Here is a 20,931-nt window from a genome sequence, read left to right on the forward strand (position 1 = left end):
TTTTCCGGAATACTTGTCACATTTTGGCACAGATTCTTCTCCCCAAGAACGCGATAAGTTTGCCTTGTCCCATGTCCTCAGTGCCTGGTGCGGTGCGCAGCGCAGAGTGGGTGCTTTACAGAGTGCCTGCCTCACAGCATCGTCTTCCCTCAGCTCTCAACACTGGTGGAATACCGTTGGGAAGGGGTTTCTTGTCCCTTTTCTGTTGCGGTGGGGTTGGAAGCTCAAACCAGGCTGGATTTCATCACCCTCTGTCCAGTCCATGACTGGAGCTGGTTGCAGTTGTCCTCTCTGTCCCCCTCGAGGCCCTGCAGTTGTGCTGTTTCTCCTGCTGGAACACCCTCTCCCTTCCTCTTCTTTTGCTGGCTGCCCCACGTGTTTTTTTTGAGACAGAATCTTACTCTGTCACCCAGGCTGGCGTGCAATGGCTTGATCTCGGCTCACCACAAGCTCCGCCTCCTGGGTTCAAGCGATTCTTCTGCCTCAGCCTCCCAAGTAGCTGGGATTACAGGCATGCGCCACCATGCCCGGCTAATTTTGTATTTTTAGTACAGATGAGGTTTCCCCATGTTGGTCAGGCTGGTCTCGAACTCCTGTCCTCAGGTGATCCGTCCGCCTCAGCCTCCCAAAGTGCTGGGATTACAAGCGTGAGCCACCGTGCCCGGCCTGTATTTTTTTTTTTTTTTTTTAGTGGAGACAGGGTTTTGCTGGGTTGACCAGGCTGCTCTCAAACTTCTGACCTCAAGTTATCCACCTGCCTTGGCCTCCCAAAGTTTTCTCTCTGACCTCAACCTAGATGCTGCCCTTCCAGGAAACCCACCGACCCTCCTCAGGGCTCCACAGCCCGTTCCATTATGGCATTTGTCACTCTATGCTGTTATCATCTGGCTCCTGGTCTGCCCTACGTTCCTTGAAGGCGGGGGCAGTAGCTTGTTTATGGCTGTATGGTCACGCCTCACTCAGCACCCAGCACCAGTTGGATGCATCTGGCTTCCCACCCTTTCTGGACCTCATTCCTGGTTGAACAGACCCCCACTGCCTCCAGTTTTGGGCGGCTCACTGATGACCCCACACCCACTCCAGAGATGTCACCTATGCCATTGCCCTTCTCAACCTTTCCCTCAACAGCCATTTATTGAACACCCACTATATGCCAGGCACTGCTCTGGGTGCTGGGGTAAATAGATAAGAAACCCTTGTCATCAGGGAATTGTAGGGGAGACAATGAATTCATAAATTAAAAACTAATCTATTGTCCCAGGAAGTAAATGTTGTGGAGAATAAAGCAAAGTAAGGGTCGACAAGGAAGGCCTCTCTGAGAAGGTGCCTTGGGCAGAGATCTGGGTGAAGGGAGAGAGGGAGCCCAGTGTGTGTCTGAGGAAGAATCTTTCTTTCTTTCTTTCTTTTTCGAGATGGTCTGGTTCTGTCACCTAGGCTGGAGGGCAGTGGCACCAACTTGGCTTGCTGCAACCTCTGCCTCACAGGCTCAAGCCATTCTTCCACCTCAGTCTCCCAAGTAGCTGACCCTACAGGTGTGCGTCACCATGCCCAGCTAGTTTTTGTGGAGACGAGGTTTCGCCATGTTGCCCAGACTGGTCTCAAACTCCTGGGCTCAAAATGGTCATCCTGCTTCGGCTTCCCAAAGTGCTGGGATTACGGGCATGAGCCACTGCACCCGGCCGTAAGAACCTTTCTTAGAGCAGGAACTGTAAGTGCAAAGGTCCTGAGGCAGCCACCCCTGGGGCTCCTCATCCATTGCACAGCCTTTCTTCAGCTCTGAGGCCCCTCTCCTGGCCACTCTGCTGTGTGTTCATGTGGCAGATGTCTGTAGGAGGCCAGTATCTATTGTCTCACACTTGTCTGTCTTGCCTCCCGGAGAGACTGTCTGGGTCATTTTTCTTTGGCACTTCCCATTGCCCCTCCGGACAGTTCTTGAGAACTGTTCGTTGATTGACTTACAGACTGGCTGGGAGACTTTCCTGTTGACCAATGTCTCCTTTAGTATAGGATGAGGAACGTGCTTTCTCTTCTCTTGCAGACGCATGCTGGGCCCCCACGTCTGCCTCTCTGGGTTCGGGAGTGGTTGCTGCCCTGGCTGGGCGCCCTCTATGGGTGGTGGACACTGCACCCTGCGTAAGTGCTTGTCCCTGTGCTCCAAGCCTTCTCCTCCAGCAGTGTGTGTTGCCAGCCCTCAGTCCCTGGTCCGAGGGGCAGACGGGGGTCCCCAGTCCCTTGTCTCTCACCTGCACTTCTCCTCTCAGCCCTCTGCTCCTTCGGCTGTGGGAGCGGCATCTGCATCGCTCCCAACGTCTGCTCCTGCCAGGATGGAGAGCAAGGGGCCACCTGCCCAGGTAACTGGGGATGGGCAGTGGCTGATGGGAACAGATGAATGAGCACTGAGATTATGTGCTGGGCAGTGAGCACTTGAGATGGGTCCTGGCATCTCAGCTTCAGACAACTCTATTAGGTAGACATTTTGTGCCCATTTTATAGATGAAGAAACTGAGACACAGAAGTTATTGTCTTGCCCCGGGTCACACAGCTGGTAAATGGCAGAGCTGGATTTAAACCCAGGCCTGTTTGCCTTCAGAGCTACTCCCAACAGAATTCAGGAGGATCCTGGTGAGGTGGGGGTGGCTGGGACTGCCACAGGGTGCACGCTCACCCATGCGATGCCTGCTCTAGAAACCCACGGACCATGTGGGGAGTACGGCTGTGACCTTACCTGCAACCATGGCGGCTGTCAGGAGGTGGCCCGAGTGTGCCCCGTGGGCTTCTCGATGACGGAGACAGCTGTTGGCATCAGGTGTACAGGTGAGACCTCTGGGAGTGGTGGGGGAGGGGGACAGCGGGAATTATATCTCCTCCCCATCCTGCCAGGATGGTCTCCAGTGTATTGCAAGAGCCAGGCTGAGCCAAGATAGGCTCTGATGTATCAGAGTGGGCAGAGAGACATAAAAACAAGAGAAATGTGTCACTTCTGTTATTTTACAAATATATATATATCTTAGGGGCAGGAACTGAGCCAGGGACTGCGGTTATGGGAGCCACAGTCTGTCCCTGTTAGGGAGTTTTTTTTTTGCTTTTTTTTTTTTGAGACGGAGTTTCGCTCTTTTGCCCAGGCTGGAGTGAAGTAGCATGGTCTCAGCTCACTGCAGCTTCCACCTCCTGGGTTCAAACGATTCTCCTGCCTCAGCCTCCCGAGTAGCTGGGATTACAGGTGAGTGCAACCATACCCAGCTAATTTTTGTGTTTTTAGTAGAGATGGGGTTTTGCCATATTGGCCAGGGTGGTCTCGAACTCCTGACCTTGTTATCTGCCCACCTCGGCCTCCCAAAGTGCTGGGATTACAGGCGTGAGCCACCGCACCCGGCCCCTGTTAGGGAGTTTCTGAATATGAGGAAGGAAGACAAGTAACAGCACAAGAACAGCCCAGTTGTCGTGGGGACCTTAACTGGGAAGGGCAAGGTGCCAGGGTCCACAGAGGGGCATGGAACCCAGAGTCGGTGGGGTTGGCCAGGGGAGGCTTCTTGGGAAAATAACATTTGAAAGATGAGGGAAGCTAAACTCAATAGTTATTTTGTGAATGTATTATTTGTTTATGATTTTTAAAACGTTTCTACGGACAAAATCTGTTACCTTCCCCAGAAACAGCCACTGTGACCAGTTTCTTGCCAATCTTTCCAGAGCGACAAAAGCCTTTTTGGAGTTTTAACTTGGTAAAAATAATGTTTCTCCCCCTGAATAGAAAATCAGGAGATAGTTCATTGTAGAACATTTGGAAAGTAAGAGGAGAAAAATGAAAATAAGCATTCTCTGGAAGTCCCCACCCGGAGATATTTGTTACTAAAATCTAGTTTTTTTTCCTGCCCTTTTCCCTGGGTGTGTCTGTGTTTGTGTGTGTATATGTATGTTAAGCATGCATAGATGTATGCTTTATAAAATTGGGGTTGTATCTTACCTGTAGTTTTTATTATTTCTCCTATCTTATTTTATGTTGTAGGTATCACTAACAATTTCTTGCAACGTAATTTTTTTTTTTTCCCCTGGGCTTGGTGGCTCACGCCTGTAATCCCAGCACTTTGGGAGGCTGAGGCGGGTGGATTACTTGAGTTCAGGAGTTCAAGACCAGCCTGGCCAACATGGTGAAACCCTGTCTCTACTAAAAACACAAAAACTAGCCGGTGTGGTGGTGCATGCCTGTAATCCCAGCTACTCAGGAGGCTGAGGCAGGAGAACTGCATGAACCCAGAAGGTGGAGGTTGCAGTGAGCCAAGATCGTGCCACTGCACTCTGGCCTGGGTGACAGAGCAAGACTCTGTCTCAAAAAAAAAAAAAAAAAATTGTTTTTAGCAGTTACATATGTGGTTGCTGTAACTGAAATAAGTATTTGTCTGTTGTCCCTTATTTAAGAGGTTTGCAGTGTTTCACCACTATAAATAATGCTGCCATAAAGAGGCTTCTTGTCGGCTTCTCTGATTATTTCCCAGAAGGATGCTGTTGGGTCCGAGGGTCTCACTAAAGGTGTCTTGGAGTTCCTTGCTTGTTGCAGCATCTCCTCCAGATAGGAAAAACAATGGAAGCAATTATCTGCTCCCGAATACCTTTCACCTTGGGGCACTTTCTGCACGTACTTCTTATTTCTGAGGCAAACGGAATCAAGGAGAAGCCAGAGAACAAAGTCAGAGCACTTGCAGGACAGGGTGGTACTGACTGTAGCCACTAGACATCCCAGTGGAATGGGGTTAGTCAGGGTCGGTTTCTTAGCAGTGTTGAGCATGGTCTTGACCGTCCAGCTGTTGGGAACAGTGGGTAGATGCTGGGTAGAAGGCTAACTAGGGGATAAGGAGAGCGGGGGTGTCCCATGGGCTTGGGGGCCACAGTGGGGAGACTCACTACACAGTGAGTGCAGACTGAGTACACTGAGCTGAGCCCTTAGGTCCTCAGAAGCCGCCGCAGATCTTTGGCAGGGAAGGGATCGCATGCAGCATGATTTGGGGAGATCTGTCTCCCAGCTCCTGTCATCCCTCAGATCAGAACATCTCACTAGGCTCGCCTTCCTAAAGTACTACTTGGGTTTAGTCACCACAACTTAGTCTTTTTTTTTTTTTTTTTTTTTTTTGAGACGGAGTCTCGCTCTGTAGCCCAGGCTGGAGCGCAGTGGCCGGATCTCAGCTCACTGCAAGCTCCGCCTCCCGGGTTCACGCCATTCTCCTGCCTCAGCCTCCCGAGTAGCTGGGACTACAGGCGCCGCCACCTCGCCCGGCTAGTTTTTTGTAGTTTTTAGTAGAGACGGGGTTTCACCGGGTTAGCCAGGATGGTCTCGATCTCCTGACCTAGTGATCTGCCCGCCTCGGCCTCCCAAAGTGCTGGGATTACAGGCGTGAGCCACTGCGCCCAGCCTACCACAACTTAGTCTTATCTTTTTTTTTTTTTTGAGACAGAGTCTCGCTCTGTAGCTAGGCTGGAGTGCAGTGGTGCAATCTCAACTCACTGCAACTCTGACTCCCTGGTTTAGCGATTCTGGTGCCTCAGCCTCCCAAGTAGCTGGGATTACAGGCACGTGCCACCACGCCCAGCTAATTTTTGTATTTTTGGTAGAGACGGGGTTTCACCATGTTGACCAGAGTAGTCTCGATCTCCTGACCTCGTGATTCGCCCACCTCGGCCTCCCAAAGTGCTGGGATTACAGGCGTGAGCCACTGCGCCTGGCCTTAGTCTCCTCTTAGTTCACATCTTCAGTCCTGTCTCCTGCTGCCTCGAAAGGAACCCAAGCTTCAACCAGTCTGGGCCTCAGGACAGTTTGAAAGGAGCTGCTGCCTGGAAGCACATCAGACCCTTTCTTCACCTGGGCAGTCCCTCCCCCGATACTCCTGGTCCTCTCAGCCAGTTGCTCTTCCAGGGCATGCCTGCTGGGGCCAGTCTGTCCCTGGTGAGGCATATATCACCCCAGCAGGCACTGTTCTCCCTTGGGTGTGTGTCTTGGCTCCTGTGTTATCAGACTGTGAACATCTGGAGTCAGCACTGTGTCTTACACTTGCGTCCTCAACAGCCCCACTCTGGTCTGCAGCACACAGTTGGTGCTCAGTGAACCTTTAAGAGAATGACTCTGTTGATTATTTAATCGGCCTCCCTGTCTACTACCCTCTGCCCTTTTGAGGGCCCCTTGGGGCTGCCCTGCAGGCAGGGCCATTGGAAACAGTTGGGTCCGTCTTCTCTCATCTGATCTCCATGGGCTGAAGGGGGCCCCAGTCCCTTGGCCTCTTCCTTCCTGGGGTTTCCTCATAGCCAGTGACCTTCCTGGTATCTGCTCTTTCTTCCTGGGGTGCAGGTGGGGATTCCACGCTGCCGAGGGCAGGCTTGGTGTGGGCTCAGGGTCCTTGTGGGGTTGATTTGTTCCTGAGTCACAGTCATGTTCAGATAGGGCTGTGGAAGGGTGCTTTCTTTTCTTTTTTTCTTTTTTTTCTTAAGACGGAGTTTCGCTCTTGTCGCCCAGGCTGGAGTGCAATGGTGCAATCTTGGCTCACCGCAATCTCCACCTCCTGGGTTCAAGCGATTCTCCTGCCTCAGCCTCCCAAGTAGCTGGGATTACAGGCATGCACCACCATGCCTGGCTGATTTTGTATTTTTAGTAGAGACAGGGTTTCTCCATGTTGGTCAGGCTGGTCTTGAACTCCTGACCTCTGGTGATCCGCCTGCCTCAGCCTCCCAAAGTGCTGGGATTATAGGCATGAACCACAGTGCCCGGCCTGCAAGGGTGCTTTCTTCCCAGACACTGACGAATGTGTAAGTTCCCTTGCGAGGACCACTGTGTCAACACGTGCTTTCTCTCTTTCCAGACATTGATGAATGTGTAAGCTCCTCTTGCGAGGGCCACTGTGTGAACACGGAAGGTGGGTTTGTGTGTGAGTGTGGGCCGGGCATGCAGCTGTCTGCCGACCGCCACAGCTGCCAAGGTGAGCTGCAGAGAAGGAACGGCTGTTCTGGGAGGGGTAATGGGGATGCCACATTGAACACTCAGCCCTGCCATGCCCAGCACAGTGTGCTCTGTGCGCCACTGGATTGAACCTTCACCACGGGCTTCTGAGGGAGATGCTGATATGGTTCCTGTTTGACTGATGTGGAGACTGAGGCTTGCCCAAGGCCAAGTCATTAGTAAGAGGTGGAGTCAGAGTTTGAATCCCAGCACATCTAACAGTTGGTTAACGACTGCTGCTGGCCTGGCGGGATGGCTCACATCTGTAATCCTTGCACTTTGGGAGGCCGAGGCGGGAGGATCACCTGAGGTCAGGAGTTTGAGACCAGCCTGTTGGCCACATGGTGAAACCTCATCTCTACTAAAAATACAAAAATTAGCCAAGTGTGGTGGCGAGCACCTGTAATCCCAGCTACTTGAAAGCCTGAGGCAGGAAAATTGCTTGAACCCAGCAGGTGGAGGTTGCAGTGAGCTGAAATCGCACCACTGCACTCTAGCCTGGATGACAGAGTGAGACTTCGTCTCAGAAAACAAAGTACCTGCTGCTGCTGTTGCAGGATAAAGGGATGGTGATGGAAGAGGGGTCATAAGGAGAGCCAGGGCAGAGTGGGCCGACCAACCTGGGGAAGGAGGCCACCGAGAAGCGGGAGGGCCAGAAGAGACTCAGGCTGTGAGACCAGAGGAGCCGTGGGAGGGGCATACCAGGATGGGGTCATTCACTGACTTCATCAGTTTCACCTGCCCCAGTGCTGGCCCAGGCTCTGGAACTACCCTGGGGAGTAGGATCCCCCAAGTCTGGTGGGGAGCGGAAGAACAAGGTTAGGATGAGGGATAAGTGTTGGGGAAACCCAGGGAAGAGAAGGAATCCTTCTTCAGTTTGCAGGATAAGAGATCTTACAATTATTACTCATTCTTTTAAAATGCCTTTTATTTACGCGTTATGGAAGGAAAGAATCTCACAAGGCGGATAATCGTGAGCTCCCCCTGAATCTTACATTATTATTTTCTTTGTGTTTGACATTTTCTTTTTTTTTTTTTTTTTGAGACGGAGTCTCGCTCTGTCGCCCAGGCTGGAGTGCACTGGCCGGATCTCAGCTCACTGCAAGCTCCGCCTCCCGGGTTTACGCCATTCTCCTGCGTCAGCCTCCCGAGTAGCTGGGACTACAGGCGCCCGCCACCTCGCCCGGCTAAGTTTTTGTATTTTTTTTAGTAGAGACGGGGTTTCACCGTGTCAGCCAGGATGGTCTCGATCTCCTGACCTCGTGATCCACCCGTCTCGGCCTCCCAAAGTGCTGGGATTACAGGCTTGAGCCACCGCGCCCAGCCGTGTTTGACATTTTCATAAATTATAAGAAAAATTTAAAAAGCCATGGTGCTAGCCCAGGCCCTCTTTCCCACTGCTGCCCTCTGCCCTCCCTGGAGAATAGCCTGCACGTCTTAGTCTGCTCGGGCGGCCATCATAAAATTCCATAGGCTGGGCCGGGCGCGGTGGCTCATGCCTATAATCCCAGCACTTTGGGAGGCCGAGACGGGCGGATCACGAGGTCAGGAGATCGAGACCATCCTGGCTAACACGGTGAAACCCCGTTTCTACTGAAATACAAAAAAAATTAGCCGGGCTTGGTGGCGGGCACCTGTAGTCCCAGGTACTCGGGAGGCTGAGGCAGGAGAATGGCGTGAACCTCGGAGGCAGAGCTTGCAGTGAGCTGAGATCCCGCCACTGCACTCCAGCCTGGGTGACAGAGCGAGACTGTCTCAAAAAAAAAAAAAAAAAAAAAAATTCCATAGGCTGGGGGCTTATACCACAGACATTGATTCTCATAGTTCTGGAGGCTGCAAAGTCCAAGATTAAGGCACCGGCTAATTCAGTTTCTGGTGAGGGCTCTTCCTGGCTTTCAGAAGGTAGTCTTCTTGCTGTGTCCTCACTTGGAGAGAGAGCTCTCTGGTATCTCTTCTTCTTTTTCTTCTTCTTTTTTTTTTTTTTGACATGGAGGAGGACAGAGGACATTCCCTCTGTCGCCCAGGAGTGCAGTGATACAATCTCGGTTCACTGCAACCTCCACCTCCTGGGTTCAAGCGATTCTCCAATCCTCCCAAATAGCTAGGGTTACAGGTGTGTGCCACCATGCCTGGCTAATTTTTGTATTTTTAGTAGAGACGGGGTTTCACCATGTTGGCCAGGCTGGTCTCGAACTCCTGACCTCAAATGATCTGCCTGCCTCAGCCTCCCAAAGTGCTGGAATTACAGGTGTGAGCCACCCAGCTAGGCCTCTCATGTTTTTTCCTACAAGGACACTAATCCCATCAATAGGGCACACCCTAATGACCTCATGTAACCCTAATTATCTTCTTATCTACTTATCTTTGTATCTTCCAAATGCCATTACATTGGCGGTTAGGGCTTCAACACGATTTTTGAGGGGACAGAGTTTAGTCCATAGCACGCAGACATTGGTCTGCTGTGTGCCCTGACTGCCCTTTCCCATGATGTGTACGTACATACACCAGCACTTACAGAGATACGATAGTTGCTAAACTCTTGGGTCCTGGGTCCTGGACTAAGCACTTTACATGCATTTTCTCCTTTCGCCCTCAAAATTACCCAGTGAAGTTGATATTATTTATCTCCATTTTATTGATAGGAACGCTGAGGCTTAAGGAAATTGTTACTTGCTTAAGATCACATTAGCGCTAAGGTTTTTTTTCTTTTTTCTTTTTGTAGAGATGGGGTCTTGCTGTGTTGCCCAGGCTAGTCTCAAATTCCTGGCCTTAAGCCGTCCTTCCCCCTTTGGCCCCCAAAGGGCTGGGATTCCAGGCATGAGCCACTGCGCCCAGCCAGAGTTGGGATTTGAACCTAGTCATTTCTTTGCCTGTTCCCCCCACCCCCGCCCAATGTTGGTCTTGAAGATCTTTCCACATCAGGGTAAATAGACTTGCCTTGTTCCTTTTAACTGCTGACTCTGCAGTGCAAATATTTCATAGTTTACTAACTCTTCTCTTATTGATGAACATGGAGATTATTTCCAGTTTTTCACAATTTCAAACAGCACTAGGGAACTTTTACAGAGGAGGTTCCACTGAAGCTGAGTTTTGAAGTATGACTAGGAGTTTTCCAGCCAGACAAGAGAGAAAGGCATTCCAGGCATACAGAGAACATGGGCAAAAGGGGAGCACCAGAAGAGCATGGTGCATTTGGAAGATGGCAAGAATTTAAGCCAGTGGCCAGGTGCAGTGGCTCACGCCTGTAATCCCAGGCGTGGGATTTGGGAGGCCAAGGCAGGTGGATCACCTGAGGTCAGGAGTTTGAGACCAGCCTGACCAACATGGTGAAACCCCATCTCTACTAAAAATACAAAATTACCCAGGCGTGGTGGCGCGTGCCTGTAATCCCAACTACTTGCGAGGCTGAGGCAGGAGAACTGCTTGAACCCAGGAGATGGAGACTGCAGTGAGCTGAGATTGTGCCATTGTACTCCAGCCTGGGCAAAAAGAGTGACACTCTGTCTCAAACAACAACAACAACAACAACAACAACAACAAACAAACAAACAATAAAAGAATTTAAGCCAGAGTGAAGGTCGGGGCAAGGAAGGAGGTGGGCAAGGCAACCAGGACTATGTTCAAAGGCGTCGTGAGCTGTGGGGCGGCATTGGTGTCTTACCCTAAGATGAGGTCTGTGACCCGTGGGAGCAGCGGAGGGGTTTTGAGCAGGGAGGGCCCTGATTAGAAGTGCCCTTTGGTCAGACATCCTGGAGGCTGTGCAGAGGATGACTTGAAGGAACCTAGGTAGAGACAGAGAGACACACTGGAGGCTGTGGCTATTCTCCAGACTAGAGATGAATGTGGCTGGGCTAAGGGGTAGCAGTGAGGATGAGAGACGTGGGCTGGTCCAGAGAGTATTTAGGACTGGATGTGGGCAGTGCAGAAGAGTGGCAGCTAAGGTGGTTCCCCACAGCCCTGTGTGGGATAGGAGATGGAGATGAGAGAGGAAGAGGGGACCACATGTTTCCAAAGTTCTCTTGGGGAAATGAACCCCAGTCTTGTCCCTTTTCCTGCCAGACACTGATGAATGCCTAGGGACTCCCTGTCAGCAGAGATGTAAAAACAGCATTGGCAGCTACAAGTGTTCCTGTCGAACTGGCTTCCACCTTCATGGCAACCGGCACTCCTGTGTAGGTAAGGCGGGGAGGACGCTGTGGTCTGCACACTTAGGCTGCCAATCAGGAAGATGGACAGGGAGCCCAGGGACCTGGGAAGGTTAACAATCAGACCTTCTGGTCCTCTGGAGCCTGAAGGGGCTTGAGCCTTTGCTCAGAGCCTGCCTGTCCCTGGGGTTGGCGTGGCTCTGCATGAAGACCCTGTCTTGGACTTTTCCTGGCCATTTGCCACTTTCATCCTGTTATGTTTCTCTTCCGCTCCTCTCCCAGATACACCCCAAGGATTCCTCTCTGCTCACCCATTTTCTTGGCTGCCTTTGCTCCCCTTGGTAAATAAAGCACGTTATGTCTTGGTTCCTCTGGTTTAGAAGGAGACCCTGTTTTCTCAGCCCATTAGCAGAAATTTCCAGAAAGGGATTGGCATGTTTGGTTTGAGCTTGGCTCATGGGCTGAAGGTGGGGTCCCATGGGCCTGAAAAAAGACCTTGTTCTAGCGGAGTTAGGTATTTGTCCCGAAGCCTACCTTGAGCAGCTCAGTGAGTTTTGAGACTTTTTTCGGAAAGAAAAACGGGAGGGTGGAAGGTTTGGAGATGAGCTTCTCAGCGGGATTTATCCCCACCAGGCAGCAATTAATTACCACTGCATAGTGCTGGGGCTGAGTCTGATACTCGCATTAAATGCCTGCTGGATATGTGAACCTATCAACGAGACTAGCACTAGATTTCAGCCCCGCTCCGAACTGCCTGAGTCACATCCCGCACCTTGGGGCAGGGATGGACCTTGTAAGAACGTGGCAGGGAAACTCCCCAAGTCTTCTGAGCTAAGGGATGGGCGGAAGAAGGGCTCGGTACCCCAAACAAAGCAGCTGTCCGCAGCGAGGCTCTCCCGCAGATGTAAACGAGTGTCGGAGGCCATTGGAGAGGCGAGTCTGTCACCATTCCTGCCACAACACCGTGGGCAGCTTCCTATGCACATGCCGACCTGGCTTCAGGCTCCGAGCTGACCGCGTGTCCTGTGAAGGTGAGGTTCCCCGTCCCCTCCCTACAGTCGGCGACTGGCCACGCCCCCTCAGAGCGTGTCCCCTCCCCATTCACGCCCTCCGGGCACCCAGCCACGCCCTCTCAGCGCCTGGCCCTGCCCTGCCCCGGCCCCGCCCACCTGGCGCCAGGCCCCCTTATTTCCGTCTGCCCTTGTTTTCAGTTCATCTTGTTTGTTACTTCCAACACTCTCCTTTCTTCCTCGCTTTTTTTTTTTCCCACTTCTTTATCCATTCTTCCCTCTTCTTTTCACTGTTTCCCCAGCCCTTCTGTTTTTTCCTAAATGATAAAAGGATAAAACCCAACAAGGAGTCAGAATAACATGGGCTGCAGCGACAACCATTTCCGTGGTTCGCTCTGTCGCAGGGCGACAGTGTGCCCATAAACATAGTAGAATGTTGCGCGGACCACGGGGGGAAACAGGGGCTTGTGGTGGAGCTGAGCCCAGGTCTCCCTAAACCTTGCCTCCTGTCTCTGCTACCCACCCCAACAGACCTCCGTGCTTCTGTTTCAGCTTTCCCGAAAGCTGTGCTGGCCCCATCTGCCATCCTGCAACCGCGGCAACACCCGTCCAAGATGCTCCTGTTGCTTCCTGAGGCCGGCCGGCCTGCCCTGTCCCCGGGACATAGCCCTCCTTCTGGGGCTCCAGGGCCCCCAGCCGGAGTCAGGACCGCCCGCCTGCCATCTCCCACCCCACCACTACCCACATCCTCCCCTTCTGCCCCTGTGTGGCTGCTGTCCACCCTGATGGCCACCCCAGTGCCTACTGCCTCACTGCTGGGGAACCTCAGACCCCCCTCCCTCCTTCATGGGGAAGTGATGGGGACCCCTTCCTCACCCAGGGGCCCTCAGGCCCCCTGGCTGGCAGCAGGGCCCTCTCCCTGCTGGCACCTGGGAGCCATGCTTGAATCAGGGAGTCGCTGGACAGAGCCTGGATGTTCCCAGTGCTGGTGCAAGGTGGGTACTAGGGGTCCCTGGAACTTCTTTGGTCTGGAGTCTGGGGCCTTGTGATGGCTGTAACTCCTGGTTGTGCTTCTAGGATGGGAAGGTGACCTGTGAAAAGGTGAGGTGTGAAGCTGCTTGTTCCCACCCAATTCCCTCCAAAGATGGGGGGTGCTGCCCATCATGCACAGGTGAGAGCTGGTGCCAGGGAAGGACATAGCCCTGCCTCTTCCTTTCTCTGCACCCTCCTGCCGCCAAAAGGCTGTTCTTTAACATTAGTGTACATTAGAATCTCCTGGAGGGCTTACCAAGCCACACTTTCCTTGGCACTGCCCCTAGAGCTTCTGATTCAGTAGGTCTGGGATAGGGCCAGAACATGTGCATTTGAACAGGTTCCCAGGTGATACTGATGTGCCTGGTCTAGTGACCACACTTTGAGAACCACCCGTTTATGCTGTAATATCCCTCAAGGGGGACTTTTCATCTTCTGGGCATTGTTTTCAGCTTCATTTGCTCATTCATTTATTCAGTCATTCATTGAGCCTCTTTAAATCCACTGTGCAGTCCCCTTCTCCTGCCCCAGTTCCCCTCCTACAGGGGGAGGAGTCATTGTTTCTAAATTCTGTCCCCTTTTTGACTGCCCCCGCCATCTGCTGATGGTTTTTCATTTGCTTCTCATTGCTGGAAGGATAGGGACCCAAATTCTTCACAGATCCTTCACAGAGCTTCTCGAAACTTGCTCTGCACTTGGATCAAGGGGACTCTTATTAAAATGCAGATTCTTGGCTAGGCATGCTGGCTGAAGCCTGTAATCCCAGCACTTTGGGAGGCGGAGGTGGGCGGATCACTTGAGCCCAGGAGTTTGAGACTAGCCCTGTGTCTACAAAAAATACAAAAAATTAGCCAGGTATGGTGGCGTGTACCTGTAGTCCTACCTGCCTGGGAGACTGAGGTGGGAGGATCACCTGAGCCCAGGAGGTTGAGGCTGCAGTGAGCCATGATTGTGCCACTGCACTCTAGCCTGGGCGACAGAGCGAGACCTTGGCTCAAAAAAAAAACAGGCATGAGCCGCCGTGCCTGGCTTGATTTTCTTAGTTACTGTTGTGGGTTATGTCCCCGATACATGCTGAGTCCTGAGTGCGAAGTATTGGGTACTTTATTGCCCAGGTGTTGGATCCTTCCAAGTTCCCTGCAGGGTACATGGTGGTGTTTTCATTTTGCAGTGAAGACAGCTGGGTACCAGAGAGGTGAACATGTCCAGGGCCAAGCTGGTTAATGGAGCTGGAGGGCCAGGGTTTTCTTCTTCTTTTTCTTTTTTTTTTTTTTTTGAGACGGAGTCTCGCTCTGTCGCCCAGGCTGGAGTGCAGTGGCCGGATCTCAGCTCACTGCAAGCTCCGCCCCCCGGGTTTACGCCATTCTCCTGCCTCAGCCTCCCGAGTAGCTGGGACTACAGGCGCCCACCACCTTGCCCGGCTAGTTTTTTGTATTTTTTAGTAGAGGCGGGGTTTCACTGTGTTAGCCAGGATGGTCTCGATCTCCTGACCTCGTGATCCGCCCGTCTCGGCCTCCCAAAGTGCTGGGATTACAGGCTTGAGCCACCGCGCCCGGCCTCTTTTTCTTTTTTTTAACATGGAGTCTCACTCTGTTGCCCAGGCTGGAGTGCAGTGGCGCGATCTCGGCTCACTGCAACGTCTGCCTCCCGGGTTCAAGCGATTCTCCTGCTTCAACCTCCCCAGTAGTGGGATTACAGGCACACACCACCAGGCCTGGCTAATTTTTGTATTTTCAGTAGAGACGGAGTTTCACCATGTTGGCCAGGCTGGTCTCAAACTCCTGACGTTGTGATCTGCCAGCCTCGGCCTCCCAAAGTGCTGGGATTACAGGTGTGAGCCACTGCGCCTGGCCTCAGATTTTGAACCCAGGCTGCCTTTCCTGCCCTCTGGGAAGAAAATGCTGTGCCCTCCAGACAGTTGTGAGTTTGTGAGACAGGGATGGACCCTCCTGGGGCCACCACAACTGATCCTTGCAGGACCACACAGTCAGAGTACCCTGAATCTGCCACTCCTGGGACACCTAGGGCAGTGAGAGAATGTTCCAGGTACATTAAGCATGGAGAAGCAGCGAGACCTCAAGCTTCCTCTTTGAAGAGGTCTGATGCTTTTACCTCCTATTTGTCCTTCAAAGACTGTTTTCACAGTGGTGTCGTCCGAGCTGAAGGGGACGTGTTTTCACCTCCCAACGAGAACTGCACCGTCTGTGTCTGTCTGGTAAGCGTCACAAGATCCTCAAAGCCTCATGGGTGTTTTCTTAACCTTTGGGGGTTTTAGAGGAAGGGGAAAACACCGGATGTTAAAGGTGAGCTTGTTGAGTGGAAGGGAACATTCTCAGGTTGTGGAATTTGGTTAGAAGCTGTAGAATTTAAAAGGGGGAGGGAAGTATAAAGCGGGAAGGTTGGTGGAGTCAGGGAGGCTTCTACTCCGCAGCAGACAGCCAGCAGGCACACAGGGTCGTCTGTTTAGGAAGGGGAGGGGACGAAACTCCCTCGGAAACTTCCCACCAGGGAGGCTGTTTTTCTCTCCAGGCAAAATATTTGCCAGCACAATAAAGGTCTCCACATTTGGGAGAAAGAAGGCTCATTACCAAACCCAGCTTGTTAAAAGTATTTGGCTTTGGACAAATTCACTCCTGCAAGAATAGTTATTAAGCACCTACTGTGTGCCTGCCCTGCCAGATGCTGTCCCGTGTATTTGATTAGGAGCATCTACTGAGTGCCAGGCCCAGGGTTGGTGCTTCTCATCTCTTTCCTCACTGAGGCTCCCAGCAGCTTTTCAGACTCAGCTTTACTGCCCCTATTCTGCAGATGAAAAGACAGAGGCTGGGAGGTGGCAGAGTTGGGATTTGAGGTCTCTCTGAGCCCAAAGTCAGGGCTCTGTCCACCAGCCCTCACTGCCACCTTCTGACCATCTTTATTTTTTATTTTAGAGACAGGGTCTTGCTCTATTGCCCAGGCTGGATTATAGTGGTACAGTCATAGCACGTTGTAGCCTCCAATTCCCGGGCTCAAGCGATCCTCCCATCTCAGTCTCCCAGGTAGCTGAGACCACAGGCGCATGCCATTACACCCGGCTAATTTTTTTTTTTTTTTTTTTTTTTTTTTTGTAGAGACAGGGTCTCACTGTGTTGCCCAGGCTGGTCTCAAATTCCTGGGCTCAAGTGATCCTCCCACCTTGGCCTCCCAAAATGCTGGGATTACAATGATGAGCCACTGCACCTGGTCATGACCATCTTTAAATGTCTGTTGTTCTGGCATCAAAGGTGGAAGCTGCAGTGTGAAATCGGGCATGCAGACAACCACCAGCACCCTTTATCCAACTCTTCCTATGTGCTACATGAAAGCACAGCAGCCAAGTTCCCTCCCTCCCTCCTTTCTTTCCTTTCTTTCATGTTTCTTTCTTCTCTTTCTCTTCTCTCTTTCCCCCCTTCCCTCCCCTCCCCTCCCCTGCCCTCCCCTCTCCTCTTGTGCTCATCTCCTCTTGCTCCTCTCCTCCTCTTTCCTCTCCTCTCCTCCCCTCCCCTCCCCTCTCTTCTCCTCTCCTCCCCTCCCCTCCCCTCTCTTCTCCTCCCCTCCCCTCCCCTCTCTTCTTCTCCCCTCCCCTCTTTTCTCCTCACCTCCCCTCTCTTCTCTCCTAATCTCCTCCCCTTCCCCTCTCCTTTCTCCCCCCTCCCCCTCCTCCTTCCCCTCCCCCTCCCCCCATCCCTCCTCTCTCCTCTCCTCTCCTCTTTTCTTACTTATGGGATCTCATTTTGTTGTCCAGGCTGGGGTGCAGGGGTGCAATCATGGCTCACTGTAGCCTTGACTTCCCATGCTAAAGCAATCTTCCCACCTCAACCTCCCGAGTAACTGGGACCACAGGCATGTGCCACCACCCCAGCTAATTTATTTTATTTTATTTTTTGTAGAGACAGGGTCTCCCTATGTTGCCAGGCTGGTCTGAAACTCCTGGGCTCAAGCAGTTCTCTCGTCTTGGCCTCCCAAAGTACTGGGATTACAGGCGTGAGCCACGGCATACAGCCCCAAGTGCTTTCATGCATGATCTCATTTCACGTAATCCTTGGAAACCCCGAGAGACACGCCAATTCCAGCCTATTTCTTAGATGGGGAGAACGGGGCTCAGAGATGTGATGTACTTGGCCCAAAGTGTTGATAGGGGAGGAGCAGATATTGGAACTCAGGTGTGGCTGACTCCAAAACTGGGGGCTCTTTGGTCTCAATGTCAAATTTAAAACACTTACTTTGAAATTTAATTCTTTGACTAGCCAATATGAGCCACCTGATTCAAAACTCGGATGCACGGGAAGGTGTGTGGGGGTCTCCTTCCCTGCAGGAGTCAGCTCTGTTCTCTGCTCCCCGGTACCTTCCAGAGCTCCCAGGCATATTTGCATAAGGAAGGGAGCACGCTCTGCCCGCTGGGCTGCCCTGGCCTTTTTCCTGGAATGGTGTGTTACGGCCTGGAGGTGTTCTAACCACACCATATGTATTAGTCCATTTCCACACTGTCGATAAAGACATACCTGAGACTGGGTAATTTATAAAGAAAAGGAGGTTTAATGAACTCACAGCTCCATGTGGCTGGGGAGGCCTCACAATCATGGTGGAAGGTGAAAGGTACGTCTTACATCGCAGAAGGCAAGAGAGAACGGGAGCCAAGCGAAAGGGGAAACCCTTTATCAAACCATCAGATCTCGTGAGATTTACTCACTTCCAGGAGAACAGTATGGGGGAAACCGCCCCCATGATTCAATTCAATTCAGTGTGAGAATTATGGGAGCTACAATTCACGATGAGATTTGGGTGAGGACACAGCCAAACCATATCAGCATCATAAACACCGGGAATGTGTCCCTGTGACACGGCAGCATTTAAAGGTTTCTGGTGGCCTCCTTTAGGCAGCTTTCCTGTTCGAAGGGCCTGCTGTGAGATGGGGAATGAGCCCTGTTCTACCCCTGCACCCCCAGTGCCATCTCTTGCCTCCTCCTCAGGCTGGAAACGTGTCCTGCATCTCTCCCGAGTGTCCCCCCGGCCCCTGTCAGACCTCCCCACAGTCAGATTGCTGTACTTGTGTTCCAGGTAAGTGACACTCTTGGAGCATTTTTCTTTTTCTTTTTTTTTTTTAGATTTTTTGTAGACCTCGCTATGTTGCCCAGGCTGGTCTTGAGCCTCAGGTGGTCCTCCTGCTTCAGCCTCTCAAAGTGCTGGGATGACAGACATGAGCTCCCAAGCCCGTTTTTGCATTTTGCTTTTTTTTTTTTTTTTTTTTTTTTTGAGGGGGAGACTTGCTCTCCAGGCTGGAGTGCAGTGGCATAATCTCAGCTTGCTGCAACCTCCGCCTCCCAGGTTCAAGTGATTCTCCTGCCTGAGCCTCCGGAGTAGTGAGTAGCTGGGATTACAGGTGCCCGCCACCACGCCGGTCTAATTTTTGTATTTTTAGTAGAGACAGGGTTTCATGATGTTTGCCAGGCTGGTCTCGATCTCCTGACCTCAGGTGATCAACCTGCCTTGGCCTCCCAAAGTGCTGGGATGACAGGCGTGAGCCCCGGAGCCTGGTTTTACATTTTGCTTCTTCGTGTGTGCAGGGGAGGTTGTCTTTTGAGTATGCGACGGCGTGGGGTGAGTGGAGGAGTCAGGGAGGAGATTGGTTTCTGCTTTACAAACTCAGATCAAGTGAAGCATTTCAAAGTGGCTGTTTTTATTGTGTACTTTTTATGTGTACAACAGTTTGATGCTAGACTGTACTCACAGCCCAGCTTTCCCCTGCCTTAGGAGGCACCTTCAGCTCAGGCAGGACTGGGTTTCAGTCCACCTTTGTCATTGCTCTGTCCCAGGGCAGGGAGGGGTCTCTCCTTAGCCACTAATGAGTTGGTCCTTTGTTAAAAACAAGGTTTTATTTCCTGGGATGGCTTCATCACTGTCATGGATGTTCCCTGCTGACCCTGTGCCCCTTGCTGTGTGGGGCACTTGCCGGAACTCCATCTCATGAAACCCTATGTCACCACTCTAAGGCAGTACTATTTATTGCCCCATTTTATAGATGGGAAAACTGAGACTCGGAAAGTTCAAGTCACTGCCTAAAAGCACACAACCATTAAGTAATGGAGCAGAACTTGAATTCAGGTCTACCTGATTTCAAAGCTGGTGTTCTTTTTAAGTATTTTTTTCTAAATATTTAAATGTTATATTATTTTTAATTGACTTATTTTTGCATAGTCAATGTAGTCTGGATGAGATAGGAACCCTTATCAGTCCCATTGTACAGATGAGAAAACTGAGGCTTAGAGAGCTTTAAGTGTCTTGTCCAAAGTCATTCCCTGGTGAGTTGTGTAGCTAGGATTTGAGCCCAGGGCATTCTAACAGCAGGTGACCCTGGGCAGTTTCTAAGGCTGTTTTTTCACTGGAGTGGATCTTCAAATCAAAGGCTCTCCCCAGATTCTCATAGCCTCCGGGGGGGTGGTAGCAACATTTGTCTAACGTGGCACCTTTGTCTTAGGTGTCTGGGACAGTCTCTTTTTCTTTCTTTTTTTCTGTTACTCTTTAGTTATTTAGGGCTTCCCCTGCCTTTTTTAGTTAAGGACCTCGTCTTACATGTGATTCATTCTTTGTCAGATTTTTTGTTGTTGTTGAGATGGAGTCTTGCTCTGTCGCCCAGGCTGCAGTAGAGTGATGCAATCACTATAACCTCAACCCCTGGTTTCAAGCCATCCTCCTGCCTCAGCCTCCTGATTAGCAAGGACTACAGGCACACACTGCTGCACTCAGCTAATTTTTAAAAGTTTTTGTAGAGATGGGGTCTCGCTATGTTGACCAGACTGGCCTCGAACTCCTGGGTGCAAGAGATCCTCCCACCTCGGCCTCCCAGAATGTTGGGATTACAGGCGTGAACTGCCATACCCAGCCCTTGTTTTGTGTCTGGGGTTTGGAGGGGCAGAAGTGCTTTGGGTTCCTGGGCATGGAGCATGCTTGGAGCATGCTGTGGAGTGTCGTGGGTGGGTGTTAAATGCCCTGGGGCTCCCCACCCATTTGTTCCCCCTTTTCTTTAGCTGCCTCTGCCCAAAGACCTTGAGCTGCTTCCTTTCTCCTCTGCAGTGAGATGCTATTTCCACGGCCGGTGGTATGCGGACGGGGCCGTGTTCAGTGGGGGTGGTGACGAGTGTACCACCTGTGTCTGCCAGGTATGGTGGTGGAGCGTCCTGAAGCCTGTGGAATTGATGGGGAGGGGAGCGAGGCACAGCGCTTTACTCAGGTTGACTTGACTAGGAGAACATGAGCTGCCATACAGCAACAGGGAAACTGAGGAAACAAAGGCACTACAGGGATCCCCCAGGCCTTCCCACAGTCTCTTTGAACTTCATCTTTCAGCACTGCTATTTACAGAGCACCTACTGTGTGCTGGGGACACAGCTGAGCACAAGGAAGTCCCAGTCCCCTTGGTCCAGAAGCCCACAGCCTAGGTGGGTTGATGGCCAGGGGCCCAGGACTCCTGATGCCTTTTTGGAAGGCGGGATGTTAAGTAGAGATCTAGAGGGTGGCGGGGACTCATCAGGCAGGGAGCTGAGGTTGCTGTACCCAGCAGAGGGTGGAGGACTGGAGACGGCCATTCTGGCTAGAGCACTGAGAGAGGCAGGCAGGCAGCAAGGCTGCAGGACGGGGTTGCATCTTGGGTTGTGTTCCCTAGAAGCAGGGCCTGTGCAGGCAACTTACCAAAGGAGTGCTCTCAGGAGAAACCAGCGAGGGAAGCAGGGTGAAGGTGTGGTTTCACACTGAT

The 20,931-nt window shown here is 51.8% G+C and overlaps 1 protein-coding gene and 1 long non-coding RNA gene across 25 annotated transcripts in view; one reads left to right on the forward strand and one right to left on the reverse strand.

Moving 5' to 3' along the window:
- Positions 1 to 20,931, forward strand: part of VWCE (von Willebrand factor C and EGF domains) — a 38,072-nt gene that overhangs the window by 1,758 nt on the left and 15,383 nt on the right. For 8 of the 24 annotated variants that reach the window (XR_013403723.1, XR_013403724.1, XM_077962635.1 and 5 more), the window contains exons 2-12: positions 2,039 to 2,133; positions 2,262 to 2,351; positions 2,686 to 2,814; positions 6,840 to 6,956; positions 11,036 to 11,152; positions 12,024 to 12,152; positions 12,684 to 13,126; positions 13,209 to 13,302; positions 15,296 to 15,378; positions 18,059 to 18,239; positions 20,253 to 20,338. Coding sequence is in view for 21 of the 24 variants with exons in the window: in XM_077962635.1 (XP_077818761.1) it covers positions 2,039 to 2,133; positions 2,262 to 2,351; positions 2,686 to 2,814; positions 6,840 to 6,956; positions 11,036 to 11,152; positions 12,024 to 12,152; positions 12,684 to 13,126; positions 13,209 to 13,302; positions 15,296 to 15,378; positions 18,059 to 18,239; positions 20,253 to 20,338 (1,564 nt within the window). In the remaining 3 variants the exon portion in view is untranslated. Of the gene's footprint in view, positions 1 to 2,038; positions 2,134 to 2,261; positions 2,352 to 2,493; positions 2,546 to 2,685; positions 2,815 to 6,839; positions 6,957 to 11,035; positions 11,153 to 12,023; positions 12,153 to 12,683; positions 13,127 to 13,208; positions 13,303 to 15,295; positions 15,379 to 18,058; positions 18,240 to 20,252; positions 20,339 to 20,931 lie in introns of all 24 variants that reach the window. The other 16 variants (XR_013403725.1, XM_001083081.5, XM_015114012.3 and 13 more) reach the window with 5 other exon arrangements.
- LOC144334192 (uncharacterized) lies at positions 1,400 to 12,205 on the reverse strand. Its single transcript, XR_013403748.1, has 3 exons — positions 11,984 to 12,205; positions 10,638 to 10,758; positions 1,400 to 2,927 (listed from the first exon to the last, which is right to left on the reverse strand). It is a non-coding gene; the product is annotated as an uncharacterized LOC144334192 (long non-coding RNA).

This window comes from Macaca mulatta, chromosome 14, assembly GCF_049350105.2.
Source record: "Macaca mulatta isolate MMU2019108-1 chromosome 14, T2T-MMU8v2.0, whole genome shotgun sequence".
NCBI classification, from domain to species: Eukaryota; Metazoa; Chordata; class Mammalia; order Primates; family Cercopithecidae; genus Macaca; species Macaca mulatta.